General features: G+C 40.4%; 4 protein-coding genes and 2 long non-coding RNA genes across 20 annotated transcripts; 2 read left to right on the forward strand and 4 right to left on the reverse strand.

Moving 5' to 3' along the window:
* Window positions 1-19: 19 nt before the first annotated feature.
* LOC116920352 lies at window positions 20-3,076 on the reverse strand. The gene is made up of 10 exons (XR_006645942.1): window positions 2,959-3,076; window positions 2,851-2,901; window positions 2,052-2,202; window positions 1,817-1,895; window positions 1,539-1,627; window positions 1,287-1,379; window positions 1,073-1,122; window positions 726-845; window positions 441-478; window positions 20-275 (listed from the first exon to the last, which is right to left on the reverse strand). It is a non-coding gene; the product is annotated as an uncharacterized LOC116920352 (long non-coding RNA).
* Window positions 3,077-6,524: 3,448 nt separating this feature from the next.
* On the reverse strand, window positions 6,525-8,894 carry LOC116920380. 4 transcript variants are annotated; one of them, XR_006645927.1, is made up of 5 exons: window positions 8,620-8,894; window positions 8,168-8,516; window positions 8,026-8,085; window positions 7,057-7,942; window positions 6,525-6,660 (listed from the first exon to the last, which is right to left on the reverse strand). XR_006645927.1 is itself a non-coding variant. In XM_045172812.1 (5 exons), the coding sequence occupies exons 2-5, from the start codon at window positions 8,509-8,511 to the stop codon at window positions 7,850-7,852; spliced, it is 420 nt and encodes a 139-aa protein (XP_045028747.1). In that variant the 5' UTR covers window positions 8,512-8,516; window positions 8,620-8,888; the 3' UTR covers window positions 7,518-7,849. The 4 variants fall into 4 exon arrangements, 1 of the variants encoding a protein (XP_045028747.1); XM_045172812.1 differs by lacking the exon at window positions 6,525-6,660 and having other exon boundaries at window positions 7,518-7,942; window positions 8,168-8,380; window positions 8,458-8,516; window positions 8,620-8,888; XR_006645926.1 differs by having other exon boundaries at window positions 8,026-8,380; window positions 8,458-8,894.
* On the forward strand, window positions 6,651-9,716 carry LOC123471469. Of its 2 annotated transcripts, XR_006645950.1 has the most exons (6): window positions 6,651-6,930; window positions 7,013-7,362; window positions 7,456-7,552; window positions 7,675-7,976; window positions 9,297-9,359; window positions 9,423-9,716. It is a non-coding gene; the product is annotated as an uncharacterized LOC123471469 (long non-coding RNA). The 2 variants fall into 2 exon arrangements; XR_006645951.1 differs by lacking the exon at window positions 6,651-6,930 and having other exon boundaries at window positions 7,227-7,362; window positions 7,678-7,976.
* LOC123471449 lies at window positions 9,365-12,337 on the reverse strand. Of its 4 annotated transcripts, XR_006645905.1 has the most exons (7): window positions 12,085-12,269; window positions 11,804-11,976; window positions 11,268-11,735; window positions 11,050-11,194; window positions 10,742-10,981; window positions 9,790-10,587; window positions 9,365-9,730 (listed from the first exon to the last, which is right to left on the reverse strand). XR_006645905.1 is itself a non-coding variant. In XM_045172787.1 (6 exons), the coding sequence occupies exons 2-6, from the start codon at window positions 11,924-11,926 to the stop codon at window positions 10,088-10,090; spliced, it is 1,458 nt and encodes a 485-aa protein (XP_045028722.1). In that variant the 5' UTR covers window positions 11,927-11,976; window positions 12,085-12,337; the 3' UTR covers window positions 9,365-10,087. The 4 variants fall into 4 exon arrangements, 3 of the variants coding, with proteins under 3 accessions (XP_045028722.1, XP_045028721.1, XP_045028720.1); XM_045172787.1 differs by having other exon boundaries at window positions 9,365-10,587; window positions 11,068-11,194; window positions 12,085-12,337; XM_045172786.1 differs by having other exon boundaries at window positions 9,365-10,587; window positions 11,804-11,970.
* Window positions 12,338-12,508: 171 nt separating this feature from the next.
* LOC116920361 lies at window positions 12,509-17,082 on the reverse strand. 7 transcript variants are annotated; one of them, XR_006645911.1, is made up of 10 exons: window positions 16,706-17,082; window positions 16,598-16,648; window positions 15,949-15,987; window positions 15,874-15,883; window positions 15,794-15,811; window positions 15,537-15,633; window positions 15,321-15,370; window positions 14,831-15,013; window positions 12,642-12,732; window positions 12,509-12,573 (listed from the first exon to the last, which is right to left on the reverse strand). XR_006645911.1 is itself a non-coding variant. In XM_045172807.1 (8 exons), exons 1-8 carry the CDS (start codon window positions 16,709-16,711, stop codon window positions 14,856-14,858), a joined length of 429 nt encoding a protein of 142 aa, XP_045028742.1. In that variant the 5' UTR covers window positions 16,712-17,082; the 3' UTR covers window positions 14,281-14,855. The 7 variants fall into 7 exon arrangements, 2 of the variants coding, with proteins under 2 accessions (XP_045028742.1, XP_045028743.1); XM_045172807.1 differs by lacking the exons at window positions 12,509-12,573; window positions 12,642-12,732 and having other exon boundaries at window positions 14,281-15,013; XM_045172808.1 differs by lacking the exons at window positions 12,509-12,573; window positions 12,642-12,732 and having other exon boundaries at window positions 14,938-15,093.
* LOC123471452 lies at window positions 12,538-14,818 on the forward strand. Of its 2 annotated transcripts, none has more exons than XM_045172792.1 (4): window positions 12,538-13,821; window positions 13,911-14,136; window positions 14,293-14,506; window positions 14,569-14,818. In XM_045172792.1, exons 1-4 carry the CDS (start codon window positions 13,417-13,419, stop codon window positions 14,792-14,794), a joined length of 1,071 nt encoding a protein of 356 aa, XP_045028727.1. In that variant the 5' UTR covers window positions 12,538-13,416; the 3' UTR covers window positions 14,795-14,818. The 2 variants fall into 2 exon arrangements, with proteins under 2 accessions (XP_045028727.1, XP_045028726.1); XM_045172791.1 differs by having other exon boundaries at window positions 12,542-13,821; window positions 14,284-14,506.
* Window positions 17,083-18,638: the final 1,556 nt, after the last annotated feature.

Here is an 18,638-nt window from a genome sequence, read left to right on the forward strand (position 1 = left end):
GACTAATAACAAAAGTCGCTCAAATTACTAAATATGTATTTAAATTTTACACATAATTAAAACATATTGATGCAAACGGTAAAGAATTGAATGTCGCAAAACAAAAATTCAAGCTGATCTTAAATCAGTTCGACCGCAATAATCCAAACAATTCCCGAATTGAACAACGCCCACGCCAAGCAGCATATCAAGAATGTTGTACGTAACCAATTTCCACAGCAACTGCATCAGTGAAATCCCGATTACATATCCACCGACGTCCCCACGTCGCAATACTAAAGAAAGTCGAAAATTACAATTTGTTTCAAGAAACGAACAAACACTACCTACTGTACAATGTCAGAAATAACAATAATCACTGTGATTCATATCCCAATGCTCTGATGTTTAGATTTTCATCCTTAACACACAAGACAGAAACGTGATGGAAAAATACATACCTAGAAAACACGGCATCTGCGGCGATGAAACAAATGACCTGCCATTTAAAAATAACAAATTAGAAACTCCACAGCCCAAAACAAAATAAAACGAAAAAAAAAAAAAAATAATACAATCATCTGATCATAAACACGTAACAATAACCAATTCATCATTCCGGTAAAGAACAAATCATAACCCCAGCTTAAAGAGCAAGAACCGCCAAATAAGATACCTAATCCTGCCGATTATACTAGCGTGACCATAGAAATCATTGTTTTAAAATAAAGAACAAAAGTGCTTACTAGAAGGGAACGGTAACACGATTAGTTGTTAGCAACTAGTCAAACAGAACCAAGGGAATCGAAAAACCATCTAGGACGCAAACCAACGGCTCCATAGCTGGATCTGCAACCGATTCGATCCTATCAAGAAATAAACATTAGAAGACGAAGAATATCGGAATATGAACGATGTCAAACTGTCGCCAACGTAAACGGCACAACCCATAGACATGATACAATCTCGGTTGCTTCCTACGCAGCTATTTCTTATACCCGTTCGTTATCTTGGCACAACTCATCCCACTGATGGGATGGACGTGTGGCGATCGGGATGAATGTTCTTTATAGACAAGCAACAACCGACTTACCCATAATGGCGCCATGACGATATGCCGACAGCAATTTGCCACAGCAAACCCTGAAGAAAAATTAAACACCACCATTAATTTCGAGATACAGTGGAAAAATTCGGTATGAACGCAACTACGGTCATCGGGTTACCACTCAACACAACCCTTCAGTCTGGGGCGGTATAAGAATTAATCATCCGAATAGCAAAATGCGAAGAGAAAAGTGAATTACACGACAACAGCAAGGGAAACTGCACGGTATGAAGTAATTGCCGCACCCCGTACATGCCGAAAAACTGAATCAACACGTCCACCAGATAAACACCTGTAGAAAAATACAATACATTAAACGAAATCATAATGAAAAATGCAGAAAGGTGGCCAACTGTTCCATCAGTGAAATAAAGGGAATCATAATAATATCATACCCGAAAGATGAACCATCATCTGGAACAATTCAGCACGATAAAAAAAAGAATACTACCTGAAGCCTGGAAACATACAGTTCGATAAGACCACAACACGCCGTTGCGAGCCTACGATGAACGTGACACCGGACCCATAAGGAAACGTCTGCAGATAATCGCCACAGCAGATCGTGAATAGACAAAACGTGGAATTAATTCGCAAACACAACCAACAATTATTATACGAAGACAACCAACATCATAAAGGTTAACCAATCAACACCGGCCTTCAGTTTGGGGCGGTACTGGATATAATCATTCGAAAAGTAAAATAGGCAACAAAAAAAAAACTTACCAATGCTAGAACAGCGGCACAGCGCCACTCGAATGCCACATTTCCAACACGACGAACGGCAAACCCACCAACTCACCACCTACCCACAATCTTAAAACGTTAAAAGCGAGAAAGGAACATAGAAATAATGACAAACTGTTCCATCAGTGAAACAAAGGGAATCATAATAATATCATACCCGAAAGATGAAAACATCATTTGGATCAGTTCAGCACGACATAGACAAGAATATTACCTAAGGTACGGAATCCACCTCATAACAAGACAAAGTGACGTGAACATCACAGCCCAGAATCTTCCAGCACCATAAATTACCTGATGCATCCTAGAACAAATCACAACGTCGAAAGCTGGTAAACTGTTAACAGCATCTTGTAGCGCAAGGCCTACCAAAAAAGTAGAAATATAAAAACTCGAAAAAACTGGACCCTAGAGTTATAAAATAGAAACAACAGTGAGTGCAAGGGATCCCATGGTCGTGCTGCAGAGCCGTCGCGTATGCCAGAGACTGGCAAAAAGCACACAAACACGAAAACACCCCTTCACAGTCAACAATGAACACTGAAATGTAAGGTCACCACTGCTGGCCAAGGCTCTCCATCCCAGGGATAACAAATCGGCAGTTAACTGGTTGAAAGCCAAAACCCACTACATGCTATACAATAAGTTAAAAGAAAGACTGCATGGAAGAAGCCACCATCAAACACAGACAGAGAAAACATGTGAGGAAGAATTGTACTATACAACATTGCATCTCACAATGATATGCCTCACTTCATTTAAAATCCCCAAGGCCGAGTGATCCAAATAATTTAATAATCAGAAAAAAGTGCACCCTATGCATTCAACCCCATAACATTCACCAACCCAAAAAATAAAAATTCAGCCAAACAAAACCAAGACACCTTAACCAAGTATGAAAAAAAATGAGAAATACAATCTACGGTTTGCCTTTAAACAATCAAGTTACACTTGAAATTAAAACTAAACTAAGATGCGAGTCACATGTTTGAAGCATACAAGGTTTACTTTACCACTCTTGTCTCTTGAAGTCCAGATACGTTCCATCGCGAACTCCAGTACATCTATAATAAATAACAGTTTTAAATACTATCACATAATTTCTAACTAGAAAAACAAACCAGCATAAAAACAATTTTTAATCTGACATTTGAAGTCAAGACTCCACTTCTGTCCACTTCGAATCAATACCGGCAAGATTCTACATGTTTTAATATGGTGGTCAGACGACTTTATATAAATTTTTTTTTACCCCTTCTCCTTTTTTTTCCTTACAAAGACGTTGTCAAATCTTCCCAAAAAGTGAAAGATTAATTAAAAAAGTCTTCTTTTTTAGTTTTTAACGAACGAATTATTGATGCTGCACATTCACTGTTTGAAAAGCAATGAAACCCATACAAACCTGATGAAACCTATAATTTTATATATCCTATGATCTCGATTGGTATTTGGACCTCATGTGTAATGAACATCAATGAAAAGTAAACGAACCTGTAAAGCCAGAGGGGATGCTGTGGTTGGGTCAAGTTTTAGCCCTACAAGGATCAGTCTAAAAAGATCCAATAAATAAAACTCACTGTTTTCTGGACTAAATGTTTCGACTGAAATAATTTTCAAATTGACTAGATTGCGAACTAGAACAGATGTTTACAAATCATTCACATGAAAGTTCTTGTTTGACGATATGTTTTGACGGTGACCCTAAAGCTGAAACACCAGGCGGGGTATTGTAGGGCTATGGATATTGGTGGGAAATTTTATGGATCCACTTCCTATATAACCACAGGATTATATAGTTATTTGCTTCAAATTCATAGGTCATCAGGAAAAGGAACTGCTAACAGAGAGTTCGCCAAGTCAAAAACACACTATTAAATAATTAATAATGTATTCAAATGTTACACAAAATAATTTATATAACACACCATAATAATGTCAACGCGTAGCAGGGTTAGATGTAGCAGTAAAGAAATTCAAATAGATTGCAAAAATGAACGTCAAAGAGTGATTAGTTTAGCAATTGTCCAAAGCTATTGAGATTAGGTAGCATACGCCGAAGTTTGGATTAAATGGCAGTTGATGGCTTTAGCCAAACATATTGTAATCACGGGTCGTATAGCTCTATCTTCGTCATCAAACTAGTATGAGAAAAAAACAAAAAACTAGTATCAACATCGATGAAGTGATTTGAATAATAAAAAGTCAAAACAAAATAGGAATTTTATTGGTCGAAAGCAAGAAAATGTGTGGGGGATTTTGAGTAGCAAAGAAAAATATTACAAAAGAAAGAAACAATGAGAAATTTTGAATAAAAATATTTAAAAAAACGAAAATGTAGCAGAGAACAATGAAACCTTGAATTAGCTCTCTCCCCGTACACGCACTTCCAGAACCGGTCGACTCATTTAAGGATAAATCCCCCGTAAAGGTAGCTGATCACTGCCATGGAGGTGAAAACTACCTGCAAAACAATCTGCCATCACTACGAGACAATCAACTCTCGTAGTGGTCTCCTTCCGGTGGGTGAATGCAGGTGCGAGATGGCAATATTGCTCACCATCCCGTCACTCGCACGCAGACTTGTACCGTGAAGAAGACGATTGAAACAGAAAGGGTGCATGATTGGTAGTTGCCACGCATGGCAGCAAACAACTCCGTTGCGGGTTCGTCGACCAGTTCCTTCGGATTGCGACTGAAAGAGAACGTCATCAAAGGTTAATCCAAAGCCGAAATAGAATGTACAAGAATTTTGATTCACTGTCTCTGCTATATGTTTAAAAAGGGAGAGAGAAAAAAAAACAAAAAACACACAAGATCAACGATAAAGCAAACAATCAAAGCCGAAATAGAACATGTAATCATGTATACAAGAATTTTGACTTACTCTTTCTGTCACTTTTAAATGCAAAACAAAGAGAATAAAAAGAAAAACAAATGCAATAAACCACACAATCAAGCCGAAATAGAATGTACAGGAATTTTGATTTTCAGTTTTTTTTTAAGGTAAAAAAAAAACGAAAAGAAAAAAAAAATCGCTTGTTCTCTCTATCTCTCTCTCCTTTTAGGCGAATAGGCCATGCATAACCATCCACCAACTGCGTTTCAGGGTTCAGAATATCCTGTTCATCGTCTGGTACAAGGGATTTGGAAATTTTAGTCTACTAGCGGCCAACGGCAGTGCACGGCACGGCTCAATGTCCACTATGCCGGCCGTAGTTTCACATGCCTTAACCAAATCTATACCTTGTTGGATTCTTCTCCGCCCTGTTGCAGAGCAGCTCTCTCTGCCCGCTCCTTTTCTCTCTTCGCCAAACGGCGTTGGTAACTCTGGTTCCGTGGACGTTTGTGTTCAACTGGCCCAAGAGGTGCGTCCACAACCACCGCATCAGCGGCGAGAGCTGCGCCTACTTCGGGAACTACCTCCACCAACTGCTCACCTACTGCGGGAGTAACTTCATCAACACTTTCGTGCTGGATGGGAACGGGATATTGTTCCTCACCAGCGAGCTCATCAGTCGGTGCAGGCACCGCAGCTGGGACTGCGGCAGGTTCCTCAACATCTTGGGGAGGAACGATGTCTGCCAAAACGTTGTCTGCTTGTGGCTCATCAGTCGGTGCAGGCACCGCAGCATCTTCGTCATCGGCTGGTACATCGGCTGGTACATCGGCTGGTACATCGGCCGGTACATCGGCTGGTACATCGGCTGGTACATCGGCTGGTACATCGGCTGGTACATCGGCTGGTACATCAGCTGGTACATCAGCTGGTACATCGGCTGGTACATCGGCTGGTACATCGGCCGGTACATCGGGTGGTACATCGGCTTGTACATCGGCCGGTACATCGGCCGAGGCCAGTTCACAGCACGATTCACTGGGTGCAGCTTCACAGGTCGCCAGCAGAGCCAGTCTATCAGCCCTCTCTTGCGCTCTCTTCGCCAAACGGCGTTGGTAACTCTGGTTCCATTGAGCCTTGTTCGGACGCTTGGCCTTTCGAACTTTCACAGCCGGAGCGTCCGGGACTGCGGCAGGTGCCTCAACATCTTGGGGAGGAACGATGTCAGCCAAAACGTTGTCTGCTTGGGGCTCATCAGTCGGTGCAGGCACCGCAGCATCTTCGTCATCGGCCGGTACATCGGCTGGAACATCGGCCGGTACATCGGCCGGTACATCGGCTGGCACATCGGCCGGTACAGCAACTTGTACATCGGCTGGAACATCGGCCGGTACATCGGCTGGAACATCGGCCGGTACATCGGCCGGTACATCGGCCGGTACATCGGCTGGCACATCGGCCGGTACATCGGCTGGCACATCGGCCGGTACATCGGCTGGCACATCGGCCGGTACATCGGCTGGCACATCGGCCGGTACAGCAACTTGTACATCGGCTGGAACATCGGCCGGTACATCGGCTGGTACATCGGCCGGTACATCGGCTGGTACATCGGCCGGTACATCGGCCGGTACATCGGCTGGCACATCGGCCGGTACATCGGCTGGCACATCGGCCGGTACATCGGCTGGCACATCGGCCGGTACATCGGCTGGCACATCGGCCGGTACAGCAACTGGTACATCGGCTGGTACATCGACTGGTACATCGGCTGGTACATCGGCTGGTACATCGGCTGGTACATCGGCCGGTACATCGACTGGTACATCGGCTGGTACATCGGCCGGTACATTGCTTTGTACTGCTTGCGCTTCGTCAGCAACGCCCATTTGAACAACGGGAGCTCTTGCCTTGACGTACGCCTTCCAGCCGAGCCAACCGACCGCTGCGACTCCTACTCCAACGGCCACTACGCCAATCGCTTTTGCTGAAATTTCCACGAAAGAAGACATGTTGGAATTTATATTCGCGAGTTTTGGATCACTATTCAAGCGTTTCGAATCACTATTCAAGCGTTTCGAATCACTATTCAAGGTTTCGAATCACTATTCAAGGTTTTGATTGCTATACTGCAATAAAAAGCGGGTAAACATTTCGTTTCCCATCTTTTGCTTTGTACTTGGGGCAAGCACTATAGCAAATCTGGCAAAACTGAATTTCGTTCTTTGAAACAAAATTTACGTAATTTCATCACAAGGTATAATAGAAAAAAGTGTTGATTTGCAATTTAATGATTTAATTAAACATTATTCAATGATTTCACTAATTGTTTTTAATAGGTGTAATATTTTAATTCAACAAAAAACTATCTCAGACTGTATACCTTCCTTCCCAGTACAGGAGTATTTTTACACCAATTTTTCCAAGCAGTATGCCGCACAATTTATTGTCTGAAAATTGTTGTTAATATTTTTGTATTCACTTTGTTTCGTTTATGAGTTATCTTGATATAGAAACTGAAACGACATGAATTGTATCAATCAAACTAGTTAACCTGCTTCACTTGTTAACTAGTCACACGATTCGTCTGCTGAGATGCTGACCCACTCAAAGTAACAAAAGAAATTCATGCATCCATTGCTGCCTCTAAACTACAACTTTCTCCGTGGTATAGCAAGGATTCCAGTCGGTACGTTTGGTTTATCGAATCCACTATTAACCCCTATATGCTTGTACTCAACCTCCAAAAAGTCTCGAATGAAATTCCATTGTTGATTTTCAGGGAGGTCACGTTAAACGAGATGGTACGATTGGAAATGGAAAAAATAACTCGTTACACTGAGGTCAACTGGCAACTGTGTATTTTTTTAACAGCACAGGTACACAATGTCGTGTCTGTGAAGCAAGAGATTGCTCTACAATCTTTTGTCAAATTTTTGTGCAGGAAAAAATGCTTGTAAAATGTAAATCTTCCACTTATTCTTTGTTGCCTCATGTACAGTAGTTGCTGACAACAGAACTGTGAAAGATTGAATCCAAAGCTGGTTAATGTCTATAACCGTAGCCTCCTCCGTGACTGCTGCTGAATCCACCGTAAACACCATCACCACCGACAGTTACGGCTTGAGCGGCTTGGGCAGCCGAATAAGCTTTATTAACGGCCTGCTGGGCAGCTGCTAAATCAGCTTGGGACTGGTACATTGGATGTTGAGCATGGTGGGCAGTATGACTCGATCCGTAACCACCGTAATGGACAGAAGAATAAGCAGCTGCTTGAGCAGCCAAATCAAGGAATGTGCAAAGGTATGTTTAACAATCCTGCAACTAACAATTCTTGAAAAGGTTCTCATACCTGCTCAGCTTGTGCAGCGTAAACTGCTTGTTGTTGCTGGGCAGCTACAACTGCTTGCACCTGAGATATTTATTTTAACAGTTAGATTTTGGATGATTGATTCAACCATGTATAATCAGGGAAATGAGTTTTGTTATTTTACTTGTTGTGCAGCGTAAGTTGCCTGAGCTGCAAGTGCTGCCTGGGCTTGTTGGGCTGCTTGGGATGCAGCAGCAGCCTGCGAAGCTTGAGCTGCCTTGGCAACATTTGTAGCTTGCTGGGCTAGCACAGCTGCCCCTCCATAACCGACTCCATATCCACCTCCATGCACTCCACCGTAATCACCACCATATCCAGAAGCAAAACCTCGTTTTTCCTATTGAAATATTCATGTTGGTTTGAGTCATTTACAAGATCGGTAGAATGAGAAATAACTGATAGTATTTTTATTACTCTGAATAGTCGAACAGATTCTTTGTCAGTTTGCAGAGCTGACGCTGTTGCCATGACACCTGACAAGGCAAATAAAACAACATGAATGTTTTCGAATCAAGAACGAAATCGGGGAAACACGTTTGGTGGAAAAACAATTGAAAAGTGTAAAGCGTTGACTACCTAAGGCGAAAATAAGAATGGAAAACACGTCGTTGATCCGTCGTTAGTCAACGAGCCACTGCGTTCTTTAGCTAGAATTGCACTGACTTGAAATCGGCTAATCCACTTGCTTTTTAAAGTACTTTCCCTCTTTCTTTTCACTTGCTTTCTATCACCCCCCGAGTGATTCCGAGTCCATATAGGCGTATGTAAACAAAAAACGGCGATACCTTTTAATGGACAGAACTTGTTGCTTGTTTGATATCGAGAGCGTTACTCAACACGATCGACTCATTCTCTTAGCCAAAATGGTTCAGTAAATCAGTAAGCCGCTATTGGCACACAATAGATCGGGTTAAGTCTTTTTCCTTTGAAGGATGGGTACGTAAAGGATATGCTTTCCATTTCCCATTGTTTTCCCAAGTTGTCACATGTTGAGCCTGCGAAATTTTTAGCAAACGTGAATGGCCGCGACACTCGTTTGTATCGAAGTTGTGATGACTTACCTGGACACCGTTTAAGATTGACGATTCATCGATGGGTTAAGTCTTTGTTTCCACTAACAGAGTGCATTATATTTGTTGCCTATGAATCTGGAAAACTGTGTACACGAATTTGAATTTCTGTAATGTCATCGTCAGGAAACGAGGGTTGCTTCTATGTGTTATATTTTGTTGTGTCACTTAATTGTTTGACAGAAGCTGCATTTGGATGATTGAAGTAAACCAACAGTTTAGCAGCAATCAGTTATCAACACAATGGTGAGTAATTAAAGTAATGATACTGTATTTGATAGGTCACAATTACAACAGTATATAATATAGGATTGATCTACAATCTTCGTTAAAAATCTGCAACATTTTTCGTCATTCATGGTTGGTCAAAGATGAATTATTCAAGGATAATTCTTTCAGTTAAAGATTAACAAGCGGGGCAGCCACCGTATCCGCCACCATATCTTCCGCCGAATCCACCATAGGATCCACCACCACCGACGGCTCAATAGAATAGCTATTGAATAGCAACGAATCGCATTTTTTTAGGACGCCGTATGTTCGGCTGAAGTGGCGATTGTGGGATGTCAATAAAATGGCAAGTCTTTGGCTAGCAAAAAAAAACATTCATCCTGTTCCTGTTGTAATGGTCGATATGTAACTTTTTTTTTTTTTTTTTTTAACTTGAAGAGCGTACGTTCAATTTCTGTGTACTGATGAACGAAAATAAGAAGGTCCTCTGTTAAATACGTAGTTTTTGCGAAGCCTTACGGCTTTCAGGACTCCGTACCTGCTACTGTCGTACTAGCTACTGAAACCGGTTTCGCTAAAATGTTTCATTACGAAATGAACAGTGAGATTGAAAACATATTTAGAAGCATATTTATAAGTTGATGGGGTCGGATTGAAGGACGTTCTGTGCTCGTTGGTGCCCTTTTGTTTTCATGGTCGTAGTATTTGCTGCCAAACTGGCTTGTGCAAAACGTTGGCGATGCTTAGATTTCTTCTTCTAAAAGCCATCCGCTAAAAATCGTCTTTTTTTCTCCGAATAGAGACGCATTACGAAAAATGAAACTGATCCATACTTTATCTCCGGCTTGCAAACGTAGAGTACTTTGAACGGTAATTGGACTTAGATTTTCAAGATTTGAATTGTTCAAGGTATAATGTGATATTATTTTAAGATTTAAATAGTTGTTCAAGGTATAATGTGATATTATTTTCTCCTCTACTCCTCTACTATAAAGAAACGTAAATACGCTCCCTCCCCCTCCCCCTCCTGGAAAATACGCGATTCCAGCAAAAGAAAAGAAGTAAGTCCCGGTAAAGGGTGCTGTGAATACGCCGCTATGCGAATCAATGGCCCCTCCAATGTTGACTACGTCATAATCAAACGGAATTGGAATTAACCTTTCCGAAAACCTTTCAAATCTCCGTACGGAGAAGTACACTGGTCGTGTCTTTATGTCTTGATAGCCAATCCTCTTCTGGAAATCTGAAATTTTATTAACATAATTAAAATTTTCTTTTCCATAAAAAAACAGAAAAAAAAAAAAGGTTTTCAAAAATTTGACATTGGCGTATCTACTTTCGCAGATCTGCTAAAATGACAGTTAATCAAAACAAAGACGTAAATACTTATCACACACCTTGTTCATTAGGTCGTTTATCAAATTGGCAGAAAACAGTTTCCATTTGTTTAGCTCCCTTGACGGAGTAGATTCCGTTGAGGTTATGGCCCATCCGCCACAAATCTTCACACGATCTCGGCATCGCCTCCGTCTTTGCCTTCCCACGACATCGCAACCGACTCACTTGGTGTTGGCCGAATCCTTTAAACGGATTGCTAAAATGGATCCGCGTAATAGGCAGAGAAACGTTGTCCACGACTATAGGTTTTTGGCACGAATTAAGTGATCATTGCGTTTTTAAATGCCAGTGTCATAATCGCTCGCACCGTATTGTAAATCGTAACCTTCTGTGTAAGCTAGTTGGTCGCACGTCGTCGACCGATTAGAAAACTCGTGCCTTTCGCCATCTTTGTCGTTCCACCAAGCATAGGCAATCCCGTCGAAGTTTAATGGTGTTTTTCTGCAATGGTACTGCATCACCAATCACGAATTTAAAAAAAAAAAAAACGACCTTCCAAATTAATCTGAGCTTTCATCAAAATACCATAATATTTTGATGGCAGTAAGTGGACAATTGAATCAACGCTTCGATTTGTCTATCGCTTGCGTAATATTTGATCGGCCTCGAGTAACATCCAGGTTCGGTGCAATTTCCAATGTCCATTTGCGACTCGCTGTCGTGCAGGATGGATGTTGTACCTTTGACATCACTTTGTTCTGCCTCCATTTCGCAATAGACGTAGATTGGTGGATCACCAATGCCTTGGCCGTCAGGATCGATCCAGTACATACCAGATGGGTACGACGGATTTGCGACGTGGATTTCGTGGCAAGTACGAAGGGTAGCGTTTTGACGACGATGTTGGTTGATGTCGACATTCTCTTTCAAGGGTTTGTGTCCTTTTTTCAAATCAGCCAAAAGTGAATCCTGTTTTTCAACTTTGGCTTCCAGGCGAACGACTTTCGTCTCCAAATCAATAATTTTGGCTTCAAAATGTTCTTTAATTTCGACCTTTAAGTGAAAACGTAACACCAAACATTAGGAATCAATGTAGTGAGATAAGATTATACTGGACTCACATAGTATTTCTCAAGTTGCTCAACTCTAGCTTGCAAATCAGGTGGAGCGGTCGTGAAACAGCAAGTAGACAGCGCCAAAATAATAAGAAATGATCGAATCGTCCCGGAAAGATCACGTCCCATCCTTTCGTCTTCGCACAGCGGCTTAAAATGAAATACGAGGAAATCTAGAACTTGATTAAAATGCATAGATGGTGTTTAGAAACGACGATTTAAAAAAAGAAAGAAAGCAAAAGAGGTCAGTTGCAGTGGTAACTCAATAAGCCATCTATCTTATTTACATGATGTTGTGCTAACGCGTTGGTCTGTCCTACGTCCATTTTCATGGGAAATACCAGAGCCGTTTCTTCTTAGTTGCAGCGTTTTTTTTTTGTTTTTGTTTCAAATAGTGAAAACAAGTCTCAAGGACGTTGTCGAGCTGCTTCAGAAATCAATTAAACCTCGCTATCAGCATTTTTCTACTTTCCTCGAATTAATTACGTTTCTGGTTCTCTTCTATTACGTTGCTCGTACATTTTCCTTTTTCTTCTTTTGTGAATCAAAAAGTATTTCTGTTTCCGTGTCAGCTTCTTTGTCGTCTTTTCCGTATCTTTTCCTCTTCGTTTCTCTAAATCAATGCAAGCGATGCCAGCTGATTCTGAAAAATTGAACAAACTAACAAACACGAAAAATCAAACTTGAAACAAGCAACAAGAAAATTACTAACCCCCTGGCACTTTAGTTTCTCGTTCGTCCTGTATCGGAAAATGCGTTGATATTTTTCGTTTATCCTTGGCAATAGAATGAAATTAAAAGTGATAAGTGCAGACTAAAATGAAATATTCCAAAAATAACTCACGGGTATTTTTTTGCGATCCGTTGTTTCATTTTCGTTGACATATCCCTTTCCAATTGGGATGTAACAAACATTGATTCCAACCTATTTTTACCTGGCAAGCAAAGTGATTGACAGACTCATTAAAAAATAAAATACAAAAGTAGAAAGACATAGTGATAGACACGTATTAGAAGAACGACCCTGTACTCTTTTAGCATCCCGCATCAGAGAACCATCAGCTAAATGGCCACGAGCAACGCAGACAATTTGTACACATGCCTCAACAAATGTCTTTAGGTAATCAAAAATTTGGGTTTTAGGGATGAAAGAACTCACACTGGTGAGGGGCAGTCGTTCTCTGCCTTTGGAGAGACGCACACAACTCGGTGTAGGTGATTTCCTTATCCAACTGTCTTTAATGGATACGTGGCGAGGAAAACTGACTTGGATTCGCATTTCAACGCGATATTTCAACGCGTAGCTTTCAAATCTACTTTCAGAGTTTACTCAAATAATATGACTAAATTTTAAACGTATGAGATACTTGGGTTCGCGTATCTCTCGAAAACTAATTTTACAGTGGACAGTTTACCTCGTGCAATTTTCAATGCGAGCATGATTTTTCGAAAATATCGTCTACGTTTGACAACACTTTGCGATCGCCACACAATAGCAACGTTTTTTCCCACACAACACTTCAATTTATACATTACACCAATCCTCATTTCCTAATTTAATCCACAGAGAAGCTCGCTTGTTTTAGCCCGTTGTAAACTAGTCAGAAAAATACGCAATTATGCGCAACAGGGTAATATGGAATGTTTTAGTTGTTGCCCTCATCGCGTTCGGTGCAAGTGAAATGGAGATTTTGGAGCCATTACAAGTCGACATGCGTGAATCATTAAGCGAAACCAAGTCTTCAACAAAGGAATTAGCAAAAATGAAAAACGCTAGATGTTTATATACTGACTACTATTTCAATCGAAATTGCTTTATGCTGAATTGCGAAATGGATGACACGGAGAAAATCGACAAGATCGGCGACCGATGCATTTTTAATCAGCGCCCACTCAAGAAATACGCAACGAGGGACGTAGTCCGTTGTTTTGATTCGTTATCAGCCCAAGGGCAAAGACAACCGATGCATATTGCTTTCATAGGCGATTCAACCATTCGTCAGCACTTTGTCAGTTTTCTACGGGTATGATTTTTGTTTTCATCGGCAAATTAAATGCCTCGCTGTTATTTTTGGGGCCAATAAAAGATATCACTTCTTTGTAAATTTTAAAGCTATTTCCTGACCACGACAGCCAAATCACGACGCAATTTAACAGATTCGCAAATAAAAACTTGACTATGCAGCATCACGATGATCGCAACGTCACGAGTCAATTGTTGGGCAATTTACGCATTTCTTTCTTTTGGCGCAATCTTATAAATAATGAGTTGATTGCTGATTTCAAACGATGGGCATCGACTAACGACGACAGTCCAACACCCGACTATATTTTTTTAGGTGGGTTTTAAAAAGTTCTAACTCACGTTTCAACGCAGACACTGCAGTATTATTAATTCTGTTTACGTGAAACGAGCTACTTTTTTAAAGCACAGAAAGAATAATTGATTAAATTAAAAATAATACTTTTTTTTGTGCTAAAAATAGGCCTGACAGTTCATCATCTTCTAGAGAACGACCTTAACACATTCAAGGAATTACTAGAAACGAGTCTAGTGCCACTGATTAATAAGAGTCTAGCCATCCATCGGCATCAAAGAGTTGTCTGGCTGCGTCTTCATACTTCAATAGATCAATTCTATCAATTGTATGGAGGTTTTTACACGGAAACGGTTACCGTGTACAATGAAGCCATCGAGCGCATCCTCAAGTAATGATCGAGTCAAGAGTAGCTTATCTGCCTCAACCGCCTTAAAATCTTGAATTAAACAGGAGTACGAACATAATACTATGGGATACCATCATCGCCATTGTCGAGGAATATCTGCGTGCGTGCGCCTTAACCGCCTACACTCGCCACGATTTCGATCAAGTCTTAATCGACAAATGGATGGATCGAGGTTACATGAATTGCAACGATTACGTACATCCAGGAATGACTGCAATAGCCATTGGTACACAACTCATCATCAATCAAATGTGTGAAACAGTTGCCTAGACTTCAATACACATAAAGAAGTAATTGACAGACTACCTTAATGCGGGGTCCTTCTTGAGGATTACAGATTGCTGGCCTTAAAGTCTCTAGTAGAAATAAGGGTTCGTTTGTAGCCCAACGGAAGCGTAGGAATCAAGTCAAAGTTGTTCGGACGATTGCTGGAAACTTGAGGTGGATCATTGTCGTCCCCCTGTTCCCATTTCAATTTTCTATTCTTTTCTGCAAAACAATATAAACAGTACGCCAATGAATAAATCGTGGTCTGCAATGAATAAGCTGGATCTGCAACCGATTCGATCCTATCAAGAAATAAACATTAGAAGACGAAGATTATCGGAATATTAACGATGTCAAACTGTCGCCAACGTAAACGGCACAACCCATAGACATGATACAACCTCGGTTACTTCCTACGCAGCTATTTGTTATCCCCGTTCGTTATCTTCGCACAACTCATCCCACTGATAGGATGGACGTGTGGCGATCGGGATGAATGTTCTTTATAGACAAGCAACAACCGACTTACCCATAATGGCGCCATGACGATATGCCGACAGTAATTTGCCACAGCAAACCCTGAAGAAAAATTAAACACACCACCATTAATTTCGAGATACAGTGGAAAAACTCCGTATGAACGCAACTACGGTCATCGTGTTACCACTCAACACAACCCTTCAGTCTGGGGCGGTATAAGAATTAATCATCCGAATAGCAAAATGCGAAAAGAAAAGTGAATTACACGACAACAGCAAGGGAAACTGCACGGTATGAAGTAATTGCCGCACTCCGTACACGCCGAATAACTGAATCAACATCCCCCTCCCCCAGCAAAACACCTGCAGAAAAATGCAATACATTAAATGAAATCAAAATGAAAAAGGCAGAAAGGTGGCCAACTGTTCCATCAGTGAAGTAAAGGGAATCATAATAATATCATACCCGAAAGATGAAAACATCATTTGGATCAGTTCAGCACGACAAAGACAAGAATATTACCTAAGGTACGGAATCCACCTCATAACAAGGCAAAGTGACGTGAACATCACAGCCCAGAATCTTCCAGCACCATAAATTACCTGATGCATCCTAGAACAAATCACAACGTCGAAAGCTGGTAAACTGTTAGCAGCATCTTGTAGCGCAAGGCCTACCAAAAGAGTAGAAATATACGAACTCGAAAACGCTGGACCCTAGTTATAAAATAGAAACAGTGAGTGCAAGGAATCCCATGGTCGTGCTGCAGAGCCGTCGCGTATGCCAGTAACTGGCAAAAAGCACACAAACACGAAAACTACCCCTTTAGAGTCAACCATGAACACTGAAATGCAAGATGACCACTGCTGGCCAAGGCTCTCCATGACTCCATCCCAGGGATAACAAATCAGCAGTTAACTGGTTGAAAGCCAAAACCCACTACATGCCATACAATAAGTTAAAAGAAAGACGGCATAGAAGAAGCCACCATCAAACACATGCACAGAAAACATGTGAGGAAGAATTGTACAATACAACACTGCATCTCACAATGATATACCTTACTTCATCTAAAATCACCAAGGGCGAGTGATCCAAATAATTCTATAATCAGAAAAAGTGCACCCCATACATCCAACCCCATAACATTCACCAACCAAAAAATGAAATAAATTCAGCCAAACAAAACCAAGACACCTTAACCAAGTATGAAAAATAATGAGAAATACAATCTATGATTTGCCTTTAAACAATCAAGTAACACTTGAAATTAAAACTAAACTAAGATGCGAGTTACATGTTTGAAGCATACAAGGTTTACTTTACCACTCTTGTCTCTCGAAGTCCAGATACGTTCCATCGCGAACTCCAGTACATCTATAATAAATAACAGTTTTAAATATTTTCAAATAACTTCTAATTAGAAGAACAAACCAGCATAGAAACAATTTTTAATCTGACATTTGAAGACAAGACTCCACTTCTGCCCAGTTCGAATCAATACCGGCAAGATTCTATATGTTTTAATATGGTGGTCAGACGACTTTATATATTTTTTTTTAACCACTTCTCCTTTTTTCCCTTACAAAGACGTTGTCAAACCTTCCCAAAAAGTGAAAAATTTATTTAAAAAGTCTTCTTTTTTAGTTTTTAACGAACGAATTATTGATGCTGCACACTCACTGTTTGAAAAGCAATGAAACCCATACAAACCTGATGAAACCTATAATTTTATATATCCTATGATTTCGATTGGTATTTGGACCTCATGTGAATTGAACATCAATGAAAAGTAAACAAATCTGTAAAGCCAGAGGCAGAGTACTAGAATACTATAGTAATAGTAATAATAGAATACTGTGTAATAGTATTCTATTACTCTGCCAGAGGGGATGCTGTGGTTGGGTCAAGTTTTAGCCCTACAAGGATCAGTCTAAAAGATGCAATAAATAAAACTCACTGTTTTCTGGACTAAATGTTTCGACTGAAATAATTTTCAAATTGACTAGATTGCAAACTAGAACAGATGGTTACAAATCATTCACATGAAAGTTCTTAATATGTTTTGACGGTGACCCTAAAGCTGAAACACCAGGCGGGGTATTCTAGGGCTATGGATATTGGTGGGAAATTTTATGGATCCACTTCCTATACAACCACAGGATTGTATAGTTATTTGCTTCAAATTCATAGGTCATCAGGAAAAGGAACTGCTAACAGAGAGTTCGCCAAGTCAAAAACACACTATTAAATAATTAATAATGTATTCAAATGTTACACAAAATAATTTATATAACACACCATAATAATGTCAACGCGTAACAGGGTTAGATGTAGCAGTACAGAAATTCAAATAGATTGCAAAAATGAACGTCAAAGAGTGATTAGTTAAGCAATTGTCCAAAGCTATTGAGATTAGGTAGCATACGCCGAAGTTTGGATTAAATGGCAGTTGATGGCTTTAGCCAAACATATTGTAATCACGGGTCGTATAGCTTTATCTTCGTCATCAAACTAGTATGAGAAAAAAACAAAAAACTAGTATCAACATCGATGAAGTGATTTGAATAATAAAAAGTCAAAACAAAATAGGAATTTTATTGGTCGAAAGCAAGAAAATGTGTGGGGGATTTTGAGTAGCAAAGAAAAATATTACAAAAGAAAGAAACAATGAGAAATTTTGAATAAAAATATTTAAAAAAAACGAAAATGTAGCAGAGAACAATGAAACCTTGAATTAGCTCTCTCCCCGTACACGCACTTCCAGAACCGGTCGACTCATTTAAGGATAAATCCCCCGTAAAGGTAGCTGATCACTGCCATGGAGGTGAAAACTACCTGCAAAACAATCTGCCATCACTACGAGACAATCAACTCTCGTAGTGGTCTCCTTCCGGTGGGTGAATGCAGGTGCGAGATGGCAATATTGCTCACCATCCCGTCACTCGCACGCAGACTTGTACCGTGAAGAAGACGATTGAAACAGAAAGGGTGCATGATTGGTAGTTGCCACGCATGGCAGCAAACAACTCCGTTGCGGGTTCGTCGACCAGTTCCTTCGGATTGCGACTGAAAGAGAACGTCATCAAAGGTTAATCCAAAGCCGAAATAGAATGTACAAGAATTTTGATTCACTGTCTCTGCTATATGTTTAAAAAGGAGAGAGAAAAAAAACAAAAACACACAAGATCAACGATAAAGCAAACAATCAAAGCCGAAATAGAACATGTAATCATGTATACAAGAATTTTGACTTACTCTTTCTGTCACTTTTAAATGCAAAACAAAGAGAATAAAAAGAAAAACAAATGCAATAAACCACACAATCAAGCCGAAATAGAATGTACAGGAATTTTGATTTTCAGTT

This window comes from Daphnia magna, linkage group LG4 (assembly GCF_020631705.1).
Source record: "Daphnia magna isolate NIES linkage group LG4, ASM2063170v1.1, whole genome shotgun sequence".
NCBI classification, from domain to species: domain Eukaryota; kingdom Metazoa; phylum Arthropoda; class Branchiopoda; order Diplostraca; family Daphniidae; genus Daphnia; species Daphnia magna.